The sequence below is a fragment of the Ixodes scapularis genome, unplaced genomic scaffold (genome assembly GCF_016920785.2).
Source record: "Ixodes scapularis isolate PalLabHiFi unplaced genomic scaffold, ASM1692078v2 PGA_scaffold2__306_contigs__length_199485367, whole genome shotgun sequence".
Lineage (NCBI taxonomy): Eukaryota > Metazoa > Arthropoda > Arachnida > Ixodida > Ixodidae > Ixodes > Ixodes scapularis.
This window is the reverse complement of record NW_024609857.1, coordinates 25903760-25918203: the sequence shown is the minus strand read 5'-3', so window position 1 is coordinate 25918203 and position 14444 is coordinate 25903760. Positions and strand designations below refer to the sequence as shown.

The 14444-nt window shown below is 47.3% G+C and overlaps 1 protein-coding gene across 1 annotated transcript; it reads left to right on the top strand.

Annotated features, from left to right (window-relative positions):
- The first annotated feature begins 392 nt into the window (after nucleotides 1–392).
- LOC121836714 (sestrin homolog) lies at nucleotides 393–14119 on the top strand. Its single transcript, XM_042291785.1, has 7 exons — nucleotides 393–835; nucleotides 3385–3546; nucleotides 5334–5522; nucleotides 7626–7811; nucleotides 8750–9105; nucleotides 10951–11176; nucleotides 11511–14119. The coding sequence occupies exons 1-7, from the start codon at nucleotides 755–757 to the stop codon at nucleotides 11595–11597; spliced, it is 1287 nt and encodes a 428-aa protein (XP_042147719.1). The 5' UTR covers nucleotides 393–754; the 3' UTR covers nucleotides 11598–14119.
- Nucleotides 14120–14444: the final 325 nt, after the last annotated feature.

Here is a 14444-nt window from a genome sequence, read left to right as displayed (position 1 = left end):
GATTGCGTCGGACTCCTTTATGAGCTTTAAATAGTAATTTATGGGCTCACTAAATTCCTGCAACTTTGTTCCAGGAGACGTGAATCCTTGGGTGACGCTTGAAAAGCCCATATACCTTGACAAACGGGCACATGACTGAATATGGATCGAACAGACCTTTTAACAAACAGGGTGAGACGTGCAGGAGATTGTGTAATATGGGTTTTTTACTGCACTGGGCAGTGGCTAGACAAAGAGAAGCAGCCCGGCGCGCAGCGAGTTCAGCCGCTCCGTTTATGTAGTGAACAAACCGGCTCTCCAACGCGTCGCCATGGCAACGGCCGCGTGAGGGCGCTAGCTCGCTCGCGCTCCTCTTTCCCGGCGCTCGGCGATTGGTCGCTCACGGATCTCCTGATTTTCAGCTGTTTACTAGTCCAGCTGATACGGCCGCCGGCCGTTCATTATTGAGAATGGCAGCATAGGTGGTAGTTCGTATGAGTGTGTGAGTGCGTGCGGTCGTGCGTTTTTTTCGCTCCCGGGAGCTGCTACTACCCCCCTCTTCCCTTCTCGTAGGATATATCTAAAGGGACACTTCTAGGATGACGGACGTTTGCAGTGGTGATCTGGCGATCGACTGCTAGCAGTGAATGTGTTTTGCGTGCGTGTGCGTGGTGTACACAGGGTACCCGTCTTCGCTTTTCTCGGCTTGGACGGCTAGTCGTGCGGTGGCAACGGCGGCACGGGAACTTCGCCTCGAACACAAAGGCCTGTGTGGATGCCCATGATTCTGCCCTGCCGCAAGAATAGTCCGCTGCACGATACGAGTCATACCATGGGTCAAATGGGAATCAGAAACGTGAGTACCCGACGGCGTTCCTCTGTCTTTGCGAGTTTTTTAAGTCGGGTTTTGTGGCAACCCGTACTCTGCCTTTGTGAACAAAAACTGATCTCCTATTTAATTTGACGCGTGCTTTTGTTCGATTTCGTTGTTTTAGGCCAGGAGAATAACCGTATTATCGTGCATTTTTTCGTGATTCTGTTATGCAATGCAACCGCCTATTGTCTAGCTTGGCCCCTTATAGCTCCCGATTGCATTTGACCTCTCGCTCGGCCTTGTAAGCCTTCTCGCTTCCGTGTCCGCGATGCTCCACACGAGGAACCCTCCGCACATCGCTTCTCGTTACTTCGACACCGGCATATATATAAATATATATATATATATTTTTGTTTTTCGAGTCTTGGCACACTTTTAGTCGTTGGTGCATCGAAGAGAGACTCCGCCGCGCTGACGCAAATCGAGGAAAGGCAAGCGGCGGGGGGGACACCTCGCAAGCGTTTCCTCTAGAGCGAAAAAAAAAAAAATACTAAAGCGACTCCAACTGCTGATCCAATTCCTGAGTTATTCGGCGTGACGCATTTTTCCTTTTCTTGTTTTCCGTCGGCCGGCATCTTTCTCCCGTCACGTCATGTCCGGGCATGTTGCGACCGGTACGAACACGCTGCTGCTTGCCAGTGAGGCACGCCGACCGGCGGCTGACGAAACTCCCGAGGAACGTTGCGCTTCGGCATTCGGCCGATCCAGTGCTCGCGGAAGAGGTCCGCCCGACAAAAGAAAATAAGCAGGCCGGTTTGTGTCGCTCAGAAAACAAGGTCTCGCCGACTATTCGCGACCGAGTTTGTTCCTTGTTCCCCGTGTCGTTGACATCGGCTGTTCGCGTCAACGCTCGGCCGTCAACTTTTCCTCCAGCATTTTATCGCTGCCCGAATCTGTTGTCTGTTAGCGTGTTGCACTCCCCAAAGACCGCATCTCTTCTTTAATTCCCCCTCCGAAGTTGCGAACGCCTCTATTGTCCAGAGGGGGGGAAGGGGACGTGCGGGGTGCTTTCTTCTCTTTGTGGGATTCAGGTTTTCGATCGAGCTCTCGCGTACTCCAAGCCATAGCAACAGCACCGGCTCGGTGCCCATTGGTTGCGGCGACGTAGGGACTCCCAGTGTCGCCCCCAACCGGTCGGTTAGGATCGCGGCGGCTTCTTGCTAGGCCTTTTTCTGCTCGCTTTTGTCTTTTTTTGCGGCGGTCGGGCATCCCCGGCACAAAACGAATGAGAAAATAAAAGGAACGCTGAATACACTCCTTTTTCTGTTGCCTTCTCGACTGCTTCACGTTCAATATAAGTTCTTGGCGTTGTTTGAGAAACACTGAAATATGGGGCTCTTTGTGCGCCTGCAGTGGGGAAACCGGCGTCTACCTCGAGCATCTGATCGTAGCAGACGAAACTCCGACATCCGCCTGCGCTGATTTTCTTTCCGGTTCTGTCGCAGTTTCGGTATCGATTTTGATGCGCTATTTCAATTTCGAGTTCTCGGTCGCCAACGGCCGTTACGAGTTTGGCCGCTTAGACTGTTTCCCAGAGGGGATTCCGTAGTTGACAAAGCTTCGACAGACGAATCCAATTCACGCGACTCGTTAAAAAAGACCTGGGGTTCGTTTTATTTTGTGGACTGTGCGTTGTCGGAGGATTTCAGAAGTCAAGCCCATTAGGGTAATGACGCCACCCTTTGTCAAATGTTGTTTTCAGCAAGGTATCGAGCTTTTTTTTCTTTCTAGTAAAAATAGCTCGCTTCATTAAACAATAAACATTTCGATCGAAATCCTGTTTGCGCTATCTCCAGACGTTTAATTTTATTTTAGTCAGTTCGAAACCGGTGAGGGGGCATTAGACCACTTAAATACAAAGAAAAGGACGACTGGGTCTCGAAGTAAATGTTTATTTATTTGAACATCCCAGATAAGTTCAATAAAACTTGAGGAAGCAGTAGGCTCCACAGTGGGAAGTGAGCGATACGTTTAGCGCGAAAGTCAAGTCGCCTTATTCAGAGTGCGTGACTAGGAGCACCAATCTTGACAGCCCGACTCGATGTGTTGTATTGCGTACTCCAGCCAGCTGAAAGACCATTGATGGGACACAGTGGGTGTATCGCTACTGCTTGATACGCGTTGAGGACTCCAGGCTAGCAGTCATACTGCACTGGCTAAATTTCTCCTTTGGATTGGATTGGATTTGGGGCTAACCCCTTTGTATCGGGGGATCTCAGCAGCGCTGGATCTAGCCTGGCTAGTAGCTACACTTCTACAGCATAAACCAGTGTTGCCGCACCTCGAAGGCAAACCTACCTTATGCTGTATTAACATGAACGTAAATTCTGTTTGGGTCAGAGCGGGGCCGTGTTAGAAATGTACAGGTAACCAATGACCATGCACCGAAATATTTTAAAAAAAAATAATAAACCGTCGCGGCGATTATTTTTTATTTTATTGGTTACCAAACATTCTAGGTGGGAAATAAACTGATTTTATTTGAATTGGGATCACATCTGTATCTGGAACATATTTTGTTTCGCCGACAGACTCAAGTTCTGTTCATCGACGCCCTCTGCCAAAGCAGTCACCTGGATCTGCTCATGGGATACCATGCTTCGTACCAGGGTCCATTTCTCAAGACTCAGAACTTCATTCTCAAGAACGATGGACCCCTCCCTTATGACCAAAGACACTATATCGCCATTATGGTGAGCCAATGACTTTACGCATGTAAATTCTGCCCCCCCCCCTTCCCTCCCTCCCTCTCTCCCTCTGTTCGGTGAACATTGTACCTCCGAGATGGGGTGTATGGCCTATGTTCTTTACAATGCTTAGCGAATTGAGCCACATTTGAATGCGTTAACATTCTTCTCCTTAGGGGTATGCCACTTTTTTGTAGCACTCGGTACCAGCATGCAGGCACTGAAAAGATGCAAAGAAAGTCATCCTAGGACAAAGTGAAAATACTAGTAATAGCAAATATTCCACAACTAGAATTCTGAGAGCCAAGAGATTCGGTGGGCCTGTTCTGGAGAACATTGTAAAGCTGTTTGAAGGAGAGGGAGACTGTATGTAACCAGTCCAGAGAGACTCTATCCAAATGATGAGGTAATGCGTCGTCAGATTTTATAGGTTTTTAGCTGCTTCTTATTTTATTGAGCACCTTGCCCAATAAAATAATTAAATACTTCTGTTCTTAAGCAGAGTATTTGCTGAGGGAAACCATTTTGTTGAACACATTTTACAGTTTTCAACTTTCAAAAATTGAACCTGTTGGTCATTTACGGACTTTATGCTCGTTCCTTTCTCAGTACACCAGTTGTGGTGCACTTGGAGCTTCAGTGCTATTTTCGCCAAGTTTTGCTTGACACATGAAATAATTTGGAGGCCACAAGTAAGATATTGAGATTATAAATGCAAGCGAGCAATCAAGGCTCGGGGAGTTGATTAGTCCCCACAAAAACATTGGAAAGTAATGATTGCAGAAGACCTATGGCACATGCAGATGCAAAACAAAAAAAACAAAACTAAGAAAAAATTGTGATTTCAATTTCCAGGGTGATATATTAGAGGATAACAATTTTTCTTAACAATATTGTCCTATCACAACAAAATTTTATGTGCATATCCTTTAGGACATGTAGAATGCAAAGATCAATGTTTCGTTAGTGCATATTTTGTATTCATGGAAAGTTAAGGAAATTTTCGCTAATCCCTTCAAAAGTTAAGGAACTTTTCGCTAATCCCTTCAAAGTGGTATATTCGAAATCTTCAATAATTTTAAAATAAAAGAGGTCTCTCACATATCTTTGTTAATCGCACTCAGTGGTTCAAAAGGAGATAATTAGCTAATTTTGCTAGCTCTTAAGTTTGTTGCCTTGCCCCATCTGTGCAAGAACCTGGAAATTTTGCTTGAGCATTACATCCAGAACGTGAAAAAAGCTATATCAAAACCAGCACCAGATTTATTAGGAGATCACGTCATATAACGTCTAAAAACTACATTCAGTTATATGTAGTAAACAAAGAAAATGTTTCCCCTGGCACATGTTCTTTACACAGTCTCTCATGTTGCTCAAATATAACTACCGGCTAATGTGTTACAATAAATCTTTGACTTGCAATGTGCAGTCGCGAAGTGGTGAGCAGCATGCCTCTCGCCTTTCCAAATGTCAGTCTATCCACACTGTCCAGAGCCAAACCTTAACCTAACATCGGCACTACTCAGCTCCTCCACACCAGGATAGGGAAGATCTTCGACAGCATAGAGCAGAATTTCTAACAAGTCTGTCATTTCACCTTGCCTTCGATTCACCAAGTCAAGGATGCTCCATTTAAGTGAGCTTGTTCTCCGTCTCTTCTAGAGCGGCAATATTGTAGCATTTCAGACTGCCACTAAATAGCTTTGACGTTTGATAAAGGGTCTATATTAGTGCCGTCTCTCCATGCATTGTGAGTTGTCTAACCACTGGTGGTTTTCCCTCGGCCTCTCCAGGCAGCTGCGAGGCACAACTGCAGCTACCTGGTGAATAAGCAGCGTGAGGCGTTCCTCTCCCCGGACGTTGCGGGTGACAAGTCGTGGCTCCAGGGCCTGCACTGCATTCCAAAGAAGCTCAGGGACCTGGACGAGATCAACAAAATCCTCGCTCACAGGCCCTGGCTCATTTCCAAGGACCACATAGAGGTCGGTACTCTCCCCGCGAGTTGGCTCCTGCTGGGACCGACGTGCCTTCGCTGTAGCTTGGTTAGCTTTCCGACTCCGGTGATAGATTTCTGGGCTGGTTTGCTGGTCTGCAGCAGGTATCTCTCCCAGCAGTTAACAGACTTGCAACGAGGAACTTTGAGGTCACGTGACTTGCTCCTTGAGGACAAGGAGCTAAGGGCGACTAGCATTGTGGGCAAATGGCTGTCGTAAGTCCATCCTCGAGTCAGACTCTGCGCGTGGACGAAGGTTGAAGAGGCTTGAAATGTAAGCATCTTAAGCGAGACTTGCAGGAAACGATAAAAAAGCTGTACATCTGCTAGGGAATTGGCTGGAACGCTTGGTACTTTCTCTGCACAAAGCCGGTCACACGACTTCAACACCTATTTTGCAGTTGAGTTATCCCCAGGGAGAAATACCTGCACTGATTAGCGAACCGGCCCTGTGGTTCTTCGACCACCATGGAAGGTTAAGAGGGACGGGCTGTAAGCAGCTCTCGACTTCACTCGGCGCTGTAGTGGAGTTGTAAGGGCAGATTGAAATGAGACCATCCACCTTGGGTCTTCGTTATCATGAGACGCCAGGGATCCACCAGGGTTAGTGTGGGTGAGGGTAAATAATGTGCCATTTTGGGGCAAATAGTTTTATCAGTCTTTTCGTTTGCTTAAAGGAGCAACACACTGCTTTCTGCCATATTTCATTATGCCATATTACATTCATGCGTGGCAGATTTCTTTATCAAAATTGATATCAAAAGATTGGCACCAGATGTCACTATTGGACGAGGAAGGGCAGGGCCCTGCCTCATTCTGTGTGCTCATTTAAAAATTTTTTTTTTTTTCATTATTTGCACAAACGAGTATTATTGATAGCGATTTGCTAATTAACCCAAATGTACGGCGGTGAACGGTGCACAACGTGCCCGATTCCCGGGGGTGGTGGCATTTGATGTAAGAGTTACTCTAGAATGGCCGCTGGAACAGCCTCACTCCCTGCTGCTGCCTTTTGCTCTTTTTCGCACAATTCACGGTCCCACGTCGTTTGATCGGGTGTCGAGATCATGCTGGAGCAACATCTATGTTTCTCTGTATTGACACGCGTGATTCGAGCAGTTTAGGCTCTCGGCGCTCGTTTTTGGCCATTCTTCATCCAAAAGCAACAAACAACTGTGCTGCTGAATGCAGCTTCGACCCTTCGGAGTAGGTGGTGCTCCATTGACATCTGCAATGGCGTAGGAACTTAACTGCGACGGCGTAGGAACTTAATTAACTGAGACGGAAAACGAGGAGGCTTCCGCAGGCAAAAGTCTGGACATGTCTGGATGCCTACCGGAGTTATAGGTCAGGCTTGCAATTTACGTCGCAGAAGTGTGCAATCGGTCCCTGCCTGTGACATGCGACGCGATCACCCAGGAAGTGGGGAAGATGCAGTTGGTGCTGTCATTTTTGAAGTGCGAGATTTCGTTGGTCGCCGCTGACAAGCTTTTGAAAACGTAGCAGTGATCATGACGGGAAGGACGACACCAATGCGGACAAACCATAGTCTCTAATCAGGGACAGTGAGGACGGAGTAGCTTCAGTTGTCCCGCCTCCAGCATCAGCTTCCAGTTTCAATAACGCTTGGGCATCTCATGCACCTTGTGCGTGCATGCTCAGCCGAGGCACGCCAGAAGGCATCAAGCACGTGCTGGAGGCTGGGATTTCGAAAGACTCCCTGCCTTTCTCACGTGTTCTCTGTAAAACGCGCCCTTAAAGCTTCCAATTGAGTTGGTTTACACTCGTGTAAATATGGTAGTTCCGAGGTAGTCAATCTTTTGATACCGATTTTAATAGAGAAATTGTTTCTTTTTTAGGTTGTTTAGAGCCCATAAAATTGAGTTATGACCATAGCTAGACTGTCACAAGTAATTTAGTGCCCGTTTAATACCTTGCGGTACACATACACTACACTGCCTTCCGAGTAAGAGCTACCAGCAATATTTGCTCAGCTTCTCGTGATTGGGTCTGGAGACTCCTCTGCAGACTTTGGACGTCCTCATCTCATGGCTGGTCTGTTAAAACTGCTCTGCCGTGTTTTCTTTTGCAGAAGCTAACCAAAGGGAAGAACAACTGGTCCTTGTCGGAGGTGGTGCAGGCCATTGTGATCCTTGCCCACTTCCATGCACTGTCCAGCTTCGTCTTTGGCTGTGGCATCAATGCTGACATGGAGGACGACGTCGGCAGTGCAGTGTACAGTGCCAATGGAGATGGGAGCACAGTGCCAAGCCTGAAGGTACGTCGTTGACACTCTGTTGACTCTGCAATCGTGGAATGTCTATCAAGAGGTGGAAGCTGGGCATACCTGGAATGTTCCGATGACCAAAGCAGAATTAGGGGGTTGGGAGGGGACAGAGGACCTGACATATTGCGGCTGTTCACTTTATGACACGTGTCATGATATGCATGGCTGTACCACAGGGTAGTGTGATTGACATGCCTGCAACATTTTAAAGATGCAGTAGTAACCTTGCCTCTGGCGCGAGTTTTCTATCCGTGATGACACTTGGGCGTCTAGTGTGCATGGGCCGCCAACGTATGGCGAAGGGCAACTAGTCTTTGCTCTAGGTGGAGCTTCTATTGTGTTAAGCTGTCGCCAACTAGACGCATTTGCGAGTACGGCCTCTGGGGTCCGCCATCTTGCTGCAGCATGGGAAGGTCGTCTGGTCACCGAGCACTGTTGAGGTGTACGCACGGTTTCCAGAGTGGTGCCCTGACAGAGTGTTTTCCATCCACAGTGGACAGACTAGCTCTCGAAGCACGGCCTCTGCTTGCAAAAGTTTATTAAAGACCTTCACTTTTGCATTTGAGGCCAAGCTAGGCAGTCTATTGGTCGAAACTCGTATCCCTGTCGGTGGACGACCGAAGTATAAATTCCAGTTTGCACAAGCCTGGCTGGGTTTGGGCATTCTAAATGGCAGCAGGCCACTGTTCACTCTCGTTAGTTTGCAACGCAAAGCTACGGTTCAGAGTTTCTGAACTAGTCTTGCAAACATATCTGGGAGATAGAAGTTGGGAAACTGGAAACCTGAATATGCCATTAGCGCCGACGTCTTGTACGAGCCGCATACTTCAGCTGTTTATCCTGTGGTACGGTAAGCGTGTGTGTACCGAATTTCGCGCGACTTACTGAACAGTGTTTTTATGTTCCCTTCTTTTTCTCCCATTCTGCAGAACGGCCAGACAACGGTGGAGACCCTTATGCAAAAGATGAAAAGCATCTCGGAGCAGCGGTCAGATGAGCCGACGCTGGAGGAGAGGGCGCGCTGCTTCCAGACGGAGTGCAACGGGGGCGAGCTCTCGGCCGCCCGCAGGAGCGTGCCCAGGAGCGACCTTTCCCACTTTGTCACGGACGCTGAGTTCGGGTACCAGGACTTTGCAAGGCGGGAAGTGTCGGAGATCCCCACATTCAGGGTGCAGGACTACTCTTGGGAAGACCACGGCTACTCCCTGGTCAACAGGCTCTACAACGATGTGGGCGAGCTGCTCAACGAGAAGTTCAAGGTCGCCTACAACCTGACCTATTACACGTGAGTTGCCCTACCCAGAACCGGTGCACATACTGAGCTTTTGTGATAGACCCTCTGCTCTTAATGTTGCTCGGCGGTGTGTGCGTCGAACTGACTGTATGGACATTAGCATTATGATCTTGTAGCGCTCTTGGAAACGTGGCAAAAATTTACATTGTGCTCGATTTCTTTCTAACTGGAGTGAATTTAAAAGCCGGGGGACATTTAGACAAAAAGCTGAAAGCTTTCAGTCACGACGCACTTGGATTGGATCGACCAATGATAACGCTCGGGCAGAGACCAAGCGTTGCGACACCGTCGGATTAAGCCCCAATTTTTGGAGTCTGCTGCACTTGGAGCTATGACGAAACCAAGTATATAAAAGTGCAAGGTATTGACGAAGCCAGTAATGCTGATCACGAAAGCAGTGGGTTTCATGGGGTAGGGATGAGGCTTTGGAGTAAGGGAAGGTAACTAGTTTGGCTATCTTATAGAGTGGAACCTTATTGCACGAGGCTTCGGGTTTCTCGTGAAAGTTTAATTCCATGAGGTTGGGGATCGCCGTATCAAATGTTGCATAGCATTTTACATTTGACAGTGAAACTTTTAAGCTGCTTGTTCAGCATGCCTCCTTGCGTCTACCGACAAGATTGAAGTTTGGTGGTGGTATTTTTTAACGGCTACTATGTAGAGCTACAGTAGACTCGTTAATTCAACTTCCAGGACGCCACATATTTTGTTTGAATTATCAGAAATTCATCTAAAACGATGCAAGAGAAAGTTATGATGCGGCAGTTTTCGTAGCAACTTGCGCGGACACTGACGTGGACCTATGCCATACCATCATGTCACAGTGTTTGCACAAGTTGCTGTGGCAGTTTCTGCGTAATGCCCGTTTTCATAACTTGTGTGTGCCCTGCTTGAACCCCGTTGCGTGCGCTTGTCACCGAGCACCGGTTCACTGCGGAGAAGCAGCACCCACGGAAGCAAGCACCTCGGGTGTTGCCTCTTTGCAGTGTGCCAGTGCTAGGAGAGAAGTGCACTCAACGGGGTTGTGGGAACTAAATTATGAAATTCACGAAAACTCGACTTGAATTCAGCGCTTTATGAATACGTTAAGAACATAGTGGGACAACCAAAATGGTTATATTTGTTTGAATTAACCAGAAGTACAAAATATCAGTTTGAATTATCGCACGCATATTGTACCTCACTTGAAATTTACTAGTTAACCCATTAATTCTTTATTTTATTTTTGGCAGTTTTTGACCCTCAACCACTTCTCTGAAATTTGTCAGTCGCCGTTTTTAGAAAAGTACAATAAAAAAAACATGCTGCCATCTCTCGGCAGTGCCGCAAACAAAGTCCTAAATGAACCTGGGTCGTCCAAAACAGCCAAGGGGCAAGCGAGGGTGTGCGAACGAGCTACACTAGCCCTAAACGGTTTGGCGACGGCTCTGGGGATGAGCTAGGCTCTTCCAAAACAGTAAAGGTGTTAAAGTTCTTGTTACTTTTGCTCTGCAAGTGGTGTGGACCTAGCTATTGATGGCTAAATTGGCTGCCGATTTTTAGAGGACATTCTGAAATGATGACAGACTGCTTTCCCGATATTTCAAGGTGCCTCTATCTATGAGGTGTTTTGTTTTTCTTTTAACAAGTTGTTCCAAAAGACTGCACCCTGTCTAGCGACAAAATGCACTGTGCTGGACATTCAAAATTCACATTGGGTTTCTCTGCTCCCATTCCTCGCCTAATGTGTCCGCTTCGCACGAGTGTTTACGTCTGAACAATTGCTGCTGCACCTTGTTTCTCGTTCGGAGTTCACAGCAAGCCTGACGTGGGTTTTCCCGTTTTGCGTCCTTTTAGCATGGGCAGCCAGACGAACGTGGACACGTCCATGTTCCGTCGGGCTGTGTGGAACTACATCCAGTGCATCTACGGCATCAGGCACGACGACTACGACTACCGGGAGGTCAACGAGCTCCTGGACAGGGACCTCAAGGAGTACATCAAGGCCGTCTGCTGCTACCCAGACCGCATGACCAAGGAGGACTACGACAACGTCATGAGGGAGTTCAAGTACTCCGAAAAGGTGCGTGCTTCCTTTCCCCAACTCGCTGGCGTAGCGCTGACCTGGCGCTCCTTTTTCTCCTCTCGTCACCGAGCTTTCTTCCTCTCGCACATCAAAACTGCTAGAAAGCTCAATTTCACAATATCCCATGCTGGTAGTAGGATGGCACTGGAAACTCTTCAGTGAGTTTCCTTCGTCTTGTTTCGAGCTTGGGGAAGGGGGCACTCAACGATTAGGCGCCTGGGAACCAGTTGCTGCGTGTGCGAGCGGGGGACTGAACGGTTGTCGCAGTTTTCGGCGCGGTAAACTCTCGGCTGTCGTCCTGATGCCAGGTCCTTTGTTGTCTCCTTCGCAGGTGCACGTCACAATCATGATCTTGGAAGCACGGATGCAAGCGGAACTGCTCTATGCACTGCGGGCGCTGATGCGGTACATGACGTGACTCCCCGAAGACGTTGGTGTTTTCTCCGCTGGACTCTCACCTCTCTCTTGAGGAACGACACTCTTCTCTCCACGGTGGCAGGATTCCCCCGAGGGAGCAAGACGCTCGCATCTGACAGTCCGTCTTTCTTTGTCTCCTTCTCCTGCTGGCGGCCTGGCAACATTGTGTGTGTGTTTTCGCGTTTTTTTTTTTTGTTCTTTCCCAAGGACTTGCATGCACCTTCATATTTTTCCTTACTTTTTTTTTTTTTGTATCATTTTCTTCAACGACCAGCGGACGTCGTCATCTCCAGTGTCGGATGGGTCGGCCGATCGCTTGCGTGCACCATTTTCTAATTTATTAGCTTACGAGGCAATGGGGGTGGGGTGTCGGGGAAGGAGAGGGGGGGGGGGGGGAAACTGGGATTTTGTGTGGGACTACCAAGCAAAACGATGGTAAATACTCTTTCTTTTTCGTGTTTTTTTTTGTTTTGTTTTACTTGTCTGTATATTGATTACAGTGCTGTTTGCCCCATTTTATTAGGTATGTAGTGTGTTTTCATTTTTTTTCTTTTTCATTTTAGTATTTCCGTTTTCTTACTTAGAAGTTGCATATGTAAGAAATCTTTCCCAGCGTTCCAACATTTTTTTTTTTAATTCTTTGAATTTCATGGGCCGATCATTGTTTTTCTTTTTTTTGTTGCCCCCTTTTTTGTCACTTTTTAATTTTTTTCGAGTTTCGCTAATGGCATCTTAAAACATTTAAGCGTGGATCAGCCGTCCTTGTCAGAAAGGCACGAGAGCTACATATATATCTTCAAATATTTTTTAAGAAAGCACAGTGCTGTACTGTTCGTCGTTTCCGTGGAAATGGCGAATAAGCCAAATTCGCGTACCTTATTGGAAGAACGAAGATGGTGCCTCCCGATCCCCCTAACGAGAGTTTCGGTGAAGTGCACCGGTGTTAAGAACAATGGCAGCGGAATTCGGATCGAGGTGGAGTTCTGACGCAGGGTTTGTCGTTTCGAAAGCAGTCTTGCACAAAAAGTAAATTCCTCTAATTTTAGTACTAAAAGTGCCACTTGCCGGAAAGAGTGCCTCTCCCAAAGCTGCACAACAGCAAGATTGGCGCTCCAGAGACGCGCAGTGGCGACGTATGTTCGCCGATGGATTGGGGAACTGCTGGTTCTCCGTTTTTCGGTAGCTACTTCATCCTCTCGTCCCTTGTGGCAGCCTTGCTCTAGCCGAGCAAACTCACACTTTTGGCACATTTCCCTGGCAGCAGAACTCTTCCGGCCCGAACATTCCGTCATCTGTCAAGTGCTGCGTTACCTCTGTTGTGCTTGTTGTGGAAGCGCAGGAAGCACTGGTTACTTTTCAAGGTAGTTGGGAGGAAGACTCTTCACTGTCTTCTTTTTTCTTTATAGCCCCTAGCGATTGTTTGTCGAAAGTTTTGGTTGGGTAATGTTGCCGATTCCCGCACTTGTGACACTTTTCCTCTGGCAAAAAGGACATTGTTCTATGGGGCGTCTAAAGGAAAAAAACGACAGCAAACTACTTAGCAGACTTGTATTTCTCTGTGTCTTCCTGTGTAACCGATCGGTGTCTGGCTGCCTGAGCCTGCGGAAAATTCCCCCGCCGTAACCTGTATGCAATTCTTGCTGTGGAGTGAACCCAGTATCTTAGAGGCTGGCAGTGTCGGTAGAATTATCTGATGCGGTGTTCGCTGTAGTAAATCTGTTTAGAAATCACCGGGTAGGCAGCATTTCGGCCCATAACCTTACACCGCTCGTTAGAGACTGATTCGAAACAATTTGTTCATAATCCCTCCGAAAACGTTGTAGCTGAACCTTACTGTTTTTTTCTTTCTTTCGCCCATTGGCTTTTAAATTCTTTCTTTTACGGTCGCTTCTGTCGCTAGATGCTTGACTAGTGTTCACTTCTGCCCACTAATTTCCAAATTCTGAGTTTGGCTAGGAAGACCTGTATGCAACAGAAACCTTGCCAAGTGGTTGCTCCAAATGCCTTCCCACCTGGAAGTGCATAGAGATTGGTAGCATATGTATACGGACAATGGGATCGACACACAACCTTCTGCATTCCCCCTTTCTGCGTCGTTTTATAGAACTGTATGCAGGCTCAGTATTTGCAAGTGTGCTCGGTTCTTTTCCCCTTTTTTTTATGTTATTCTTGGAAACTATTGAAACTATTGTGCTGATGCTGTGATAAGATTGCAAAATACTTCCTCCCACCTCGCACGAAAGGTATATGAATGCAGATATCACTACAGTTCTTAATTTAACCAGCTTTTATTTGTCTAGTCCCGACTGTGATCTCCACTTTTTGACGACCGCTGCTGCGCGTGCGGGCTTCTTATCAAGAGGCAAAGAGCTGTCTGAAAGTTTGTATATTTTGTTAGCAATTAAATGGCCGCCCTCTGCGCCATCTCAGAGATCTGGATTCTTTTTTTTTTTTTTTTTTTTTTCTTGTGCGGATCGATGAACACGGTTTTATAGGTGACAATAAATTACGTTTACAAACCTGCCTGTGACTTCTATCGTCTGCTTTCTCGGCTAGTTCGGACTGGCGCGATGACATCTGACCATTCTGTTCGCGACGCTTTATATTTCTTCTGGAGCGCGTGAAACGGCGTCTTGCGGCACGAGTTCTTTGCGTTGCCTTCTACGGCGGCAGTTAGCCAGAAAACGTTTATTTACCATAAAAAAAGGGAAAGGGGAGGAGGGCGTCGTTGTTACTGGCTATTTGTATTTTTCTTCTGAGCGCATTTTTTATTAGCGCATCACCGTAAACAGAAAAGCACTCCAACTGTACCCACTGCCAAAGGCACACACTAGGAGGAAAATGAAGC